This window comes from Sus scrofa, chromosome 5 (assembly GCF_000003025.6).
Source record: "Sus scrofa isolate TJ Tabasco breed Duroc chromosome 5, Sscrofa11.1, whole genome shotgun sequence".
Lineage (NCBI taxonomy): Eukaryota > Metazoa > Chordata > Mammalia > Artiodactyla > Suidae > Sus > Sus scrofa.
In genome coordinates, this window is record NC_010447.5 from 40912777 (window position 1) to 40926788 (window position 14012).

Below are 14012 nucleotides of genomic sequence, written 5' to 3' on the forward strand. Positions count from 1 at the left end.
CATTGCTAATCCATTCCAAAGGCAATAGTCCACATCTTTTTATATTAACTTAAATGTTCATAGGTATGTTCTGAGTAAGATTTTGAGAGTCCAGATCTTATGAGCACATTATTGTATAATCCTTAGAGAATTCAAGAGGTTCTTTCATTCTATAGTTTAGCAAAAGAAGGTCCAGTGATATTAAGAAAATCACTTAAAATTCATGTAGAAGCTCTAAAACTAGATTTTTAAAACTTAATTAACTCTTAGTTCAGTGTTTGTTCTGAATTATGTTAGATTGTTACCATTCTTGAAACATACTAAAAAGAAATGAAAATAATTAAATTTTTAACATGAAAGTTCTCTTTTGTTTTCAGAATGAAAATCTCAAAATACATAAATTGAATTAAAGAAATTTTTAATATGATACTTAGGACAAAATACATGCATAAGGCCTTTAAAACTTATAGTCCTGTCAAATCTATTTTGTTAACAACTTTTATCAAAATGCATGAAAAACTAAGCAGTGACACTTTCGGCCTTGTTCAAAAGAGCAGTCAGAATTAGTGGTGGGAGTTCCCTTTATGGCTCGGGGTAACAAATCCAAGTAGTATCCATGAGGATACGGGTTCAATCCCTGGCGTCATTCAGTGGCCATGAGTTATGGTGTAGGCCACAGACATGGCTTAGATCCTGCATTGCTGTGGCTGTGCCGTAGGCCAGAAGCTGTAGCTCTGATTAGACCCCTAGCCTTGGAACTTCCATATGCCCAAGGTGCAGCCCTAAAAAAACAAAAAACAAAAAACAAAACAATTAGTGTTATTTCAGGAAATTTCTTGGCTATTTTTCTTTATTGGATATAATTAGTAAAAAATCCATATCAGAGGTATAATTTAATTATATCTTTTGTATCTTTCTGTTTTGTAGTTCTTGAAAGTTGTAGAAGATGAGAAGCTTCTTATTCCTGTTATGTTCTAGCAGCATACTTGTGTCTGTTGCAAATTTTAGGAATTTAGTATAATTCTAAAGGTAGTGTTAGGATAGAATTGTTCACTTATCTCCTGTATTTAAGTAATTTAGTGATTAATATTCTCTTACATATTAAAAAAATATGAAGCTGATTTTTAAATGTGAATTTTCAAAATAGCATCCTCTTTCTCTATAATAGACTGTATTAAATAGTTTCCTATAATTTAGGTAACTGATTTTCTAATTTTAAAAAAATTCAAAGAAATATAGTACTTTATTTGCTAGATTTGAAATCTAAGGTCATAAATACAATTTCGAGTTTGTTCTTCCAGCCAGTAGAGTGTGAAGTAGATTTCCACTGGGGAAAGTTACAGAGAAAAGCAGAAAACCACAGGAACTCAACATGAGTGTCCTTTAATTAGAATCATGGACTTCCTACCATCTAGTCATATCACTTTGGGTAAATTGCTTAACATTTCTGAACTTGCTTCCTCATCCATAAAAAGAGATTTTTAATAATATCAACCCCACAGGAATATTTTGAAAATAACATAAGATAATAAATGTACAGTTCTTATAAAAGTTAAAGTTGCTAAGTTAAGTGTCGGTTATCCTTAACATGCTGTAATCCATTACAAACAAAGCAGCTGTTTTATTTAATTACTGATATCCCAATTCCTTACTTGTCTTAAATTTCTCACATTAATATTTAAATGTCTTAAATATATTATGCTTACTTTTTTTTTTTTTTTTTTTTTTTTTTTTTTTTTTTTTGTCTTTTTGCCTTTTCTAAGGCCTCTCCCGTGGCATATGGAGGTTCCCAGGCTAGGGGTCGAATTGGAGCTATAGCCGCAGGCCTATGCCAGAGCCACAGCAATGTGGGATCCAAGCTGTGTCTGCAGCCATACCACAGCTCAAGGCAACGCTGGATCCTTAACCCACTGAGCAAGGGCAGGGACCGAACCCGCAACCTCATGGTTCCTAGACGGATTCGTTAATCACTGCGCCACAATGGGAACTCCATTATGCTTACAATTTTTAAAAAGTGAAAGAGATATTCTTTACTCTTTTCCTCAATCTTGAAATTGAATAAAATATGGCAATGTCATATAATATTATGCTGAGGCATGCATTACTTTCTATAATTAATTCACTAGTTTGGTAAACCAAGGATCTTATTGACTGAATATCAATTTTATTTATGTTTTTGGAGTGCTTTTAAATGTTTATATATTCTACACACAATCCCATTCCCCATGGTAAGTAAAGAGATTCTTTACAAGTGTAGGCACCTATGAAATACAAGTCTAATAGAAGAGCTTAAATAACCAGAAGCAGAAAATTATGTTTTAACCTGTTAGGTTCTTACCATACAAAGTAGATTGCAAATGTTTTTATTTATAATCTAGTTATTTATAGAGGGGCAAGTATGATATATTGCCCATCCAACAAAAAAAAAAAAAAAAAAAGATGACTCTGAGAACATTTTGTAACAAGACCAGTACTTGTTACACCCACTTGCAGAAAGGATCTTAATCTATCTGTTCAACCAATAATACTTCTACTTACCAGATACTATTTTGGATGTTTTGCGACATAACTGTCCCCAGTCTAACAAGGCCTACTTTAAAAAAAAAAGGAAACAGGTAATAATGAAAGAATATGTAATATGTTCAATGAATGGAAGCACTATATGAAACATGAGGCAGGCAAGGTAAGGGACAGGAAATGGCAGTGAGGTGGGGCTACTATTCATAGTTGGTCAGTTAAGGCCTCTTAAAGGGATAGGTGGGGTTAGAGTGATAGCTGAGGGTCAAATCATATATAGCCTTTAGGTCCTGGAAAGAACTTTGAGTTTTATTCTGAGTGACATGTGAGACCAATGATGGGTTTTGAACAGAAGTGAGCCATGGCTTCATTTATTGTTAATAAGGTCTCTGGCTACCATGTGGAGAATAAAATTTGGCGGGGGTGGGGGGAGGATTGGAATCATGTAAACCAATTTCATATTCTTTACTTTAAAATAGTGAAGCCAAGGAGTTCCCATTGTGGCTCAGCTGATTATAAACCTGACGAGTTTCCACGAGTCTGTGGGTTCAATCCCTTGCCTCGCTCAGTGGGTTAAGGATCCAGCATTGCTGCAAGCTGCTGCATAGGTCACAGATCCAGCTCTGACAGAGGCTATGGCTCTGATTTAGCCCCTAGCCTGGAAACTTCCATATGCCAAGAGTGGGCCCTAAAATGACAAATAAATAAATTTTTGAAAAAAATAAAATAGTAAAGCCAAGTTCATCCAGTTCAAGTGTCTACATCCAGCAATATTGAGAGGAATTCCTTCAATTAGGAATTTTGTAATGATGTTTAAAAACATCAAACACTTCAAGGACTGCCGTATACAGTTTACTACACCAGTTTATGTCCCTATCTATAAATGGTGATGAAGGTTTGAAAAAAGTCTCCAGTTCCTCTCAACAAGGAACTTGTGATATCTCTTAATCAGTTTGTACCTTCTAATTATGTCCCAAGTTCTTCTTGTCCCAGTGTCTATATTAGGCTACCCACTCTATTCTTATCCTAATCAAGTTAGGAGACTTGATTTGATAAACCCAAGAAAGTTTGTTTTAAGGCCTCAGCTCTGTTCCTACAACCTGAACACTTTATGACTGCTGCTAGCTAAGTCTGTGGCTGTGTTGGATAGAATATGAGCTAAACCATTGTGCCAGGTAGAGTTATTTCTGCCTGGATTGAGGGCTGAAAATGGTTTTCCCACTGAGAAGAAACACGAGCACTATTAAATAGCATCCCTGGCAGTAATAGGTCTAGGTTGTGACCATTAATTACTTAATGCTCAGTGGGGTTTATAATTGTCCCATCTGTAGCACTGTCATGCTCTCTACCCATTTATGCCCTGAATTCAGTAAAATGTCACCTCATCTTTGTGCCATGGCCAAGCACAATGCTTAATGTTATATGCTCAACAGAGTGAATTCCTTCCTTCATATAGAAATATAAGCAGGTCCTGCTAAAGGACATTAGGTGAACATTTTCTCTGTCTTCAAGTGGAGATGGTGGGGGAAAAAAATCAAATCTGAAAATGTGATGTAAAAATCCAAGAATATAACTAGGTTTAGTGCTATAACCTTCCTCTGTCAATCTTTTCCCCTACCTTCATTGAACATGATGAAATCTGGTTTAATCAGAATGACTGTGAGAAAGAGGAAGGGCAGGGAGGACGTGCTGTGGGAAAACTGTGGTTCTCTGAAGGAAAAGGAGGGAAGTGCTATATTGTGCTGTCTGGATGGAACAGATGGACAGATGTACAAAGATAAAAAGACAATTTGCCCACCTTAAGGATACAGTTAATTCTGAAATTCCAATGCAGTGTAGAATTATAGCAAACATCATACCAGATCACCCTAGATAGAAGGATCTACAAAGAAATAAAGTTTAATAAAACCAGAAGATAAGTATTGTATAACTTTAACTCTGCAAATCCGTAGTGTCCTTTTAAATGGCTCAAAAGATGTTTTAACTATGTTTACAGTACTCTGAGGGCCATGTATGTGGACATGCCCTTGCACTTGTCTGGGGTCATCTCACTCACAAAACCCTCAACACTCATAAACAGTGTCTTTGTTCATTTGCTCTTTGCTTTTTGAGTAGTCTTCACTTCTGCAAACAGTTAATGACCCCGCTGCCACTGAAGTCATGACCTTGACCTGATGCTTTAATGATTTATTTATTTAATATGCTTTTTATTGAGCATCAACCTTATACCAGTCACTGGCTCTATAAAAATTGTTATAAATAAGAAAATAATATGTTTTGAGCATACACCATGTGTCAGGCTGCAAACTGGGCCCTTGGCATACTATCATTGTATTTTATCCCTTTTAAATCTAAATGCAACTTCTCCATTTTATTAGCCATAAAATTGGATCTCATTCTGACTTCAGAGAAAATTAGGGTTGATCTAAGTATTCCTGAGAAGAGTCATTTAGAATAAAGCCAGTGTGTTGCCAGTTAAATTATCCTGTGGCGCTGTCAGAGCCAATGGCTTCTGTTACCTTCCAGTCTTGGTTAGACTCTCCAAAGCCTCACATCACAGCTTCTTTATATTCTGTTCCCTCTGTTTTTAATTCCCTTTACCATTAGTCACTCTTCAAGATACAGAATAAAGGTCATTCACCTCTGAAGTCCTCCTAGAGCCTCCAGAGAAGAATCAGGTACTATTTGTCTTATACCCACAATTACTAAAGAATTTCTCTTTTTTTCATTTTTTTTATAGCCAATATTGTGGCACATGGAAGCTCCGGGGTTAGTCTAATCTGAGCTGCAGCTGCCAGCCTATGCCCATAGCCATAGCAATGCCAGATCTGAGCCACATCTGAGACCTATGCTGGAGCTCAAGGCAATGCCAGACTCTTAACCCACTGAGGGAGACCAGGAATCAAACTTGTATCCTCACGGACACTATTTTGGGTTCTTAACCCACTGAACCACAATGGAAACTCCACGAATCTCTCTTAAAATCACTTAACACAGTGGATTAAAAAAAAATGTACTTTAAAATTATGCAGACCTGTGTTTTCATTCTGGCTTGTCTCTTGATTAATCGTGAGAGGTTTTGTGACTTGTCCAAAATCCCATATAAGCCCTATGAAAATTTTGTCATGATTGTCTGTGTTTCCTCAATGACTAGAAGAGTGTCTGCCATTTTGGATACTCTCAATAAACATGAGCATTCTAATAAATGAACGAATGTTTAGAGATTGATAAGGCATTTGATATAGAGTGCAGAGTTTCGAGGTTTGTTGTGTATAAGAAGGAATTTGTAAAATGAAAGTAGGAGAAAATGTAGGGACCAGATTTTTAGGGACCATGTGTCACGTTGAGGAGGATAGACTCAGTGTTGTAGGCCGTATGTGTCCAACACATAACAGAGTCAAATACAATCCTTTTGAAATTTTTAGCAGAGCAGGGGGGAATGTAAGTGACACTGCACATTCACTCTCCAGTATGGTTTTTTCTCACGAATCCCCGAGTCAACCCTATGCTCTCTCCTTTAAGGATTGGACCCTTCCCCTAGAAATTTAACTGATAGCCATGTTTTATGACCACTGATTCTTGGACATGAAATTGAGCTATTAGCACCAATTGATCCTTTCTGGTCTTTCCAGTGAGGCTTTGCCAGCTCCGTAGCAAATCTAAAAGGACCTGTCCATACACCTTCCTGACCCTACCAGAGCTACGTATACTGTTTAATCCTCATTTTGCTGGTGCTTAAGAGTACAAAATTTTTGAACTGGAAAATAAACTAGTTTATCTTTTTGAACCCTTCATTTTATACCAAAGAAACTGAGGCGAAGTGGGGTTAAATGGGTTGCTTGAGGTTAAATTCCATGATTTTCTCAGGTGAATGGGAGGTGTGGGTAAGACTGAAATAAATATTTTACTATAGTTTGAATTCTGTAGACCCATTTTGCATCTGCATTTCACAGTAGCTTTATTTCATGAAATAATGTAGTAACTTAATGAAGAAGCTCATTTGATCTAATAACACATCATTTAATAGTGTAAGGAAAACCATCTGTTTTCTTACCAACCAGAAAATCTGGAAGGCAGACTACATTTAGAATGTTAAGTGAATTGTGATGACTGCTGTCACCATGGCAACCAATTGTTTGTTTAAAGCTCTTTTTTGTAATAAGTCTTAATGAGTCTTCCTAAATGTATCTTTGAATTCAAACCTGTCTTAAGCCAACACCTTCCCATACCTGTTTACTTCAATGGCCCCTCTCTTCTTTTTCCATCCTAATCTAGCCTACTCAAAATAAGGAAATTATTTTTTAAATATAATTTTCATTAGTATCATTATTTTTTGAGTGTAAATGATGGTGTAATGTGTAAAAATAAAACAATATCAGTCAGACATGTGGAAATGTTTCATTTACTAATCCCTTTAGATATCTTTGTTTGTATTTTTTTTCTGTTTGTATGTTGTGTATTTCCTGTTGAAGTCTAAGGTTTCATCTCTGAGAACATGTCTCCTAATTTCTTTCCCAACTTCTCCACTACCACCCCCACCATATTTCTTGGTGAAACTTGCTGTCTTGTTCTACATATACAAAGGGATGCCTTAATTTTTAATCATCTCTCAACAAAATATGCCTACTCTGGTTGATTGTTCCTGGAAGAAGTGCCCAGTGAGGAAAAGAAGGATGGCTACCAGAGAACTCCAGCCCATGGACTGAGCCTAGAGAAACACTGGAAAAAAGAAAGAGAAATAAAGAATCAGCAGCTACAAATAGAATAGGGTTTATTTTCCTAGCCCCTTATAGCCTACTCTCTTGCCCCTCAACTGAGATCTTCAAGAGCAGAATCATGCCATTTCTATTTAGGTGTCTACAGCACATACCTGCGCACCTAACAAATAATACTCAGTATTTGCTTTGTAGGGAAAAGAATGAGTTCTCCTAGGAGGTTAAGCTCTTCCTGTTTCTCCTCAGGCGTCCCCTTTTAGATCTTGCTCACCAGTTTTTTTTTTTTTTTTTTTTTTTTTTTGCTTTTTGGGGCTACACCCACAGCACATGGAATTTCCCAGGCTAAGGGTCCAATCAGAGCTGCTGCTGCCAGCCTGCACCCCAGCCACAGCAATGTGGGATCTGAGCCATGTCTGCAAACTACACCACAGCCCATGGCAATGCTGGATCCCCAACCCACTGATCGAACCCACATTCTCATGGATACTAGTCAGATTCATTTCCCTGCACCCAGCCAGAACTCCCTTGCTCACAATTTTGGATCTGCAGCAATCAAACAGCCCAGAGGAGACCCATGTGGATATAATTTTGTTTTAAAATAATTATTTTCCCCCCAAAAAATAATTGCTTCTTTTTATTAATTTTTTTTTCACTTTTCCAGTATTTTTGAGCCCTTGATATGTGTAGGGCACTGCTCCATGTAATAGCAATACAGCAGTGAACACAACAGCGTGCCTTATATGTCAGACACTGTTAAATTCCTTGGAATTTATTTATATCATCTCAATTAATAATTGAAACGCCTAAGGAATGGGCACTTTCCTCAATCTGAAAATGAAGTTTCAGAGATTCAAAGCTTAATTAAACTTCCTAGGATCTCACAGCTAAGAAGTAGAAAATAAGAGTCAACCCAAGTTTAACTTACTCTAAAATGTATGTTCTTAATTACTAGGCTCTGTTATTGATGGACCATGAATAAAGAAATGGTAATTACTGGAGTTCCCATCATGACACAGCAGAAAAGAATCCTACTAGGAATGATGAGGTTGAGGGTTCGATCCCTGGCCTCACTCAGTGGGTTAAGGATCCGGTGTTGCCATGAGCTGTGGTGGAGTTTTCAGATGTGGCTCGGATCTGGCTTGCTGTGGCTCCGGTGTAGGCCAGCAGTTACAGCTCCGATTAGACCCCTAGCCTGGGAACCTCCATATGCTGTGGGTGCAGCCCTGAAAAGGACAAAAAGACAAAAAAAAAAAAAAAGAAGAAGAAGGAAAAAGCAATGGTAATTACATAAAGCAGAACATGAGCTGTAAGAATAAGTCCAATAAATGTTAATAGTTTCATCATAAAGAATTTTTAAGAATTTCATGGACCTGAATGTATAGCAACTTATTCCCCTCCCCCCATATTAAATCTACCACAAATTGTCTTACTAGGAATAATAAAATTTGATTAAATCTTGTAAACAGCTCTTTAAAAAGCAACCTAAATGTGCTTTGTTCATGCTCATTTTCATTTGTCTACCATCTATGCAGCCATTGACAGCAAATTTATCTCTATCAGGGTACTGTGGACAGTTTTACTTTACAAATGAAACAAAGCAAGTAAGTCTTTATCCAGATTAATTAGTAATTTTTTCATCCCTTAAAAAATGCACTGAGCCAGCTATGTACCATTAGTAGGATATAAAAATACAGTGGGGGAGTTCCCTTCGTGGCTTAGAGATTAACGAACCTGACTAGGATCCATGAAGATGTGTGTTAGATCCCTGGCCTTGCTCAGTGGGTTAAGGATCCAGCATTGCTATGAGCTGTGGAGCTGTGGTGTATGTCACAGATGTGGCTCAGACGCCACATTGCTGTGGCTGTGGCATAGGCCTGCAGCTGCAGCTCTGATTCCATCCTTAGCCTGGGAACTTCCAAATGTGGGTGTGGCCTTAAAAAAAAAAAATGATGTATAAGAACTCTGTTCTCTTAGACCTTATATATGAGAATCGAAGAAATAAAAAAAAAACAATTGAAAAAATCATGTCTTATAATGATAAGTGCTATGAAAAAATGTGAGAAATCTGTGATTGGGTGAGTATAAGGATAGGAATGGGAAGGCCTTAGTGATGAGCTGGATCCTGCATGGTGAGAGTCAGCCATGCAATATATGAGAGAGAAAAAGAAAATGCAAAAGTCAAAAGCAGGAACAAACATCAAATGTTCGATAACAAAAAAAACACACTTTTGTACCTTCTTGAGAGTAAGCTGAGGAAGAGGCGAGGGATAAAGTTAGAGAGATAGGTGGATCCGAATCACATGGGGCCTTATACATATGAACTTGTAATGAACTGTCTAAACAAAGATGTATTTAATAATAATAGGAGATATTTGTAATAATTATCTTGGGACAATAGTTGTAAACCTGAAATTTTCTAGATATACCAGTATTTATAGTTACCCAATTATATGCCAGGGTATAGAATTTGAATTTTATTGCAATATAGTTGTGAGCCTTTAGATGGTTTTAAGCAGGAAAATGAAACAGTTTGATTTACATTTCATAAGTGATCTCTTTGACTACTTCTAATCAGTTTTAGAGACTAATGTAGTAATCCTGGCAGGAAGTGATAGTGGCTTGAATATAGAGCTGAAAAGAAAGGCACTAATTTTAGATATATTTTTAGATAATGTAGACAAGACATGGGTTGAATATGTTGGGGTAAAGGGAAATAAGAATAAAATCGACTGCTAGTTTTTTGGCTCCAGCCTCTGGTTGAATTTTGATAATTTCTCCTGATTTTGAAAAGACAGCAAAGGAACTGGTTTCAGAAGATGATTGGGAATGAGTTGAATCAGCAGTCTGATTTTGATTGTGATAAGTTTGAGATTTCTGTCAGAAATACCAGTGGATATATCAAATGAATAATTGAGACATACTCTCTTTTCCTACACTGTTTAGTACAGCTTTTTTTTGCAGTGTAATCTGTATCCTTAATAAAATTTTAAAAACATTCAAACATTCCATTAAGGTGATTTTTCACTCAATTTTATTTTGTTTTCACTATCTGGTATTTGAAATTGCTAACATTACCAATTGTCTTTCCAGGAAAGTATAGACCTGGGTGAAATCATGTTTTCCCTTTGTTATTTGCCAACTGCTGGACGTATGACATTAACAGTCATCAAGTGCAGAAATCTGAAGGCTATGGATATCACTGGCTCATCCGGTATGTACACAATTGGCAGTGGGTCAAGGGTACGTACCCAAATAAAATATTCTACATAGCCAAATTATATATCACTGTTGAATTATTGAGTTAATTTGTCTGTAGTGGGATACTATAAAAGTAGAAAAAGAGATTATCAATAAAACAAAATAAAGTGTTCCAAATACCTCTTTAATTTACATTATTATTATGAAATTTTCAAAAGGTATTATCAAATAGACTGACTTTGAACTTGAGGTTTTATTTTTATTTATTTCTCTACTGATTTAGTTCTTTCTCAAAAATGCATAATTTACCATACGCTTCCCTACTTTCAGCTAGTTAGTTACTTATACATAAAGGAGGATCCTTAAACTTTAAGCCATTCAATTTAAACTTGTGTTGCTCTATGAGTAAGAGCCATAGAAGACATATTTAGAATGAATTTATCTCCCTCACCTGACCTGCAGAGAAATAACAAGGTTTCAGGACCACTGTTTACATTTGCATTCTTACCACATTTCTAACTAAAAACTTTGGACAATAGAAAGTATAGAAGAAATTTCTTCTATGCTAACTTTTATTTTTTTGTCTTTTTTTTTTTTTTTTTTTTTTAGGGCTGCATATGGAGGTTCCCAGGCTAGGGGTCCAATGAGAACTGTAACTACTGGCCTACGCCACAGCCACTGCAGCCCTACACCACAGCCACATCAATGAGAGATACATGTAAGCCGCATTTGTGGCCTATACCACTGCTCAGGGATGAAGATGGATCCTTATAACCCACTGATTGAAGCCAGGGATCGAATCTGAGTCCTCATGGATAGTAGTCAGATTCATTTCTGCTTAGCCACACAGGAACTCTGCTTCTATACTAACTTTGATAAAGAGGTAAAACCACATCATTTTCTTTAGTCCCTTCACTTAAATCACCACAGCTCTGCAGGGCTATTTATAATTTAATAGGTGAACTTTGGCACAGCTCTGTGGAAGATGATTAGGACAGAATAGAGAGATCAGTAAGCATTTGTTAAATTTGTAAAAAATAGTAGTGGGGATATAGTAAAGGATGACGTGGGAATGGAATATACCTTTCTGGTTCTTTAGAACAAATAAATAAACTAAATTTATGCAGCCATAAAAAGAACAAAATAATGCCATTTACTGCAACATGGATGGAACTAGAGACTCTCATCCTTAGTGAAGTAAGTCATAAAAAGACAAATACCATATGATATCATTTATATCTGAAATCTAATATACAGCACAAATGAACCTTTCCACAGAAAAGAAAATCATGGACTTGGAGAATAGACTTGTGGTTGCCTAGGGGGAGAAGGAAGTGGGATGGATTGGGAGCTTGGGATTAATAGATGCAAACTGTTGCTTTTGGAATGGACTAGCAATGAGGTCCTGCTGTGTAGCACTGAGAACTATGTCTAGTCACTTATAATGGAAGAAAAAAGAATGTATACATGTATGTGCAACTGGGTCACCATGCTGTACAGTAGAAAACAATTGTATTGGGGAAATAACAATAAAAATATTTTAAAAAAATAAATAAATAAATAAATAAACGAAATTTACACCATAAAAATTATGAGGAAACTTTATGTTCTAGAGTAGAAAGATTTCCAGTATATACTTAAAGAAATAAAGTTCAAGCATGAATATGGATATCATGTTCCCTTCTATGTAAGAATGGGGAATCTTAGAATATATATCTATATTGCTTATATTTGCATAAATACTTGAGTAATACACAAAAACTTAGTGGAAAGTATGGGGACAGATGGATAAGAGACTTCTCATCACACATCTTTCTCAACATCTAATTTTGAACTATAGCATGAATTTCCTATTCATTTTTTTTGGAATTTGCAATACGTAATTGAAATATAAAGATAGAAAGTAAGTAAATTCCACATTCATTTTGATGAAAAGGTCTTATGTAAGTAAATGTTGAAGAACTTAAGATAAACAGTGTACTCTGTAAATTATTGTTTATTTTACTCTTTCTACTATGTATCAAAAGAGAGTGAAATTTCCAGACAAGCAAACCGTATCAAAGTTGTAATTAGAACAAGACTACTTTTTTTATACGAAGCATCTCATCAGGGTAGTGCATGCTTTGAGAACATCATCTCATTAATTTTCACAATAGGCTTGTGAATCAACTAAGAAGCCAATAAATTTTCCTTGTCACTAGTAGAGAAATATCATCATCATATACATGACGGGGGTAGCAAATGATAAACCAGGCCTCATTCCCATTGTTAACAAGAGGCCTAGGTCTGGGGGTTCAAATAAAAAGTGTATCACAAAAATGGGTTGCTTCCCTAGAACATATTTCTTATTATTAAAAAATTGAAAAATAGGAGTTCCCTGGTAGTTTAGCAGATTAACTGTCTGCATTGTCACAGCCATGACTTGATTTCAATCCCTGGTGTGGAAACTTCAGCACGCTATGGATGTGACCAAAAGGGGTTGAAAAATAAATAGGAAACAGCCATTAAGCATTGCCCTTTTACTTTTTTTTTCTATATGCAGCATTTACAGCCACAGAGTATATTTTTGCCCCTTGATAGAAATGCTTGTGAAATATACAAATACATTTTTCTGGAGCTTAAAAAGCACTTATTTGCTCAAATAAATTAGTGTTGCCATATCTTTGGCTTATTCTAGGGAAATAAGATTTATTACTACATTGATTTAGAAAAAAAAAAAAAAAGAGGTGGTGGTGCTACAGTTGTAGGGTGATCAGAATGGAAAAAAAAAAAAATGAATGACAACAGAGCAGACACTGATTGTTTTAACCACCTAGCATATGTACCCAAACACCAACACACAAAAACCATGAAAACTTTTTAGAAAAAGATACAAAAAGTAAGACTTTTTAAAGAAAATTTTGATTAATATTTGTATACTTATCTATAACACTTGTGCTAGTTTCCTACTGAAGGTGGCAAGAATAAGACAGTAAAGATCTGTCAGCTGGGGCAGAACTTGTTAACAATTATTTAATTATTTGACTTCTTTGGCCCATAAAAATAGACTCCAGTTAAATGTTTCTCCTTCTAATTGGCATTATACAGGCAATGCACATCAGGAAACTTTCTTTAGGACATCTGTAAATCAAATATCACCTTTTTATTGCAAAGTGTTGACCATTTAATAAATGATATGTAGTGATCATTTCATCAATCCAAACCCCTTATCAAGCACTATGACTGTAAACAGAACCTCTAAGTTTAGTACCTTTCCCAACAATTCAAGACAGTTCCAAGTAATATAATTTTTCTTTTTTTAGTTAGTAAAGTTGATTTACAATGTAGTGCCAATTTCTGCTCTACAGAAAAATGACTCAGCCATATGTGTGTGTGTGTATACACACATTCTTTTTCTCCTATTATCTTCTAACACATTCTATCCCAAGAGATCAGATATAGTTCCCTGTGCTATACAGTAGGCTCTCATTGCTTATCTATTCTAAATGTAATAGTTTCCATCTACTAATCCCAAACTCCCAGTCCATCCAACTCCTTCCCCATCCCTTGGCAACCACAAGTCTGTTCTCTATGTCTGTGAGTCTGTTTCTGTTTTGTAGTTAG

The 14012-nt window shown here is 35.9% G+C and overlaps 1 protein-coding gene across 1 annotated transcript in view; it reads left to right on the forward strand.

The window, feature by feature from the left end:
* Positions 1-14012, forward strand: part of SYT10 (synaptotagmin 10) — a 71434-nt gene that overhangs the window by 43359 nt on the left and 14063 nt on the right. The window contains exon 4 of the mRNA XM_001927016.7: positions 10302-10422. Coding sequence (XP_001927051.3) covers positions 10302-10422 — 121 coding nt within the window. The remainder of the gene's footprint in view (positions 1-10301; positions 10423-14012) is intronic.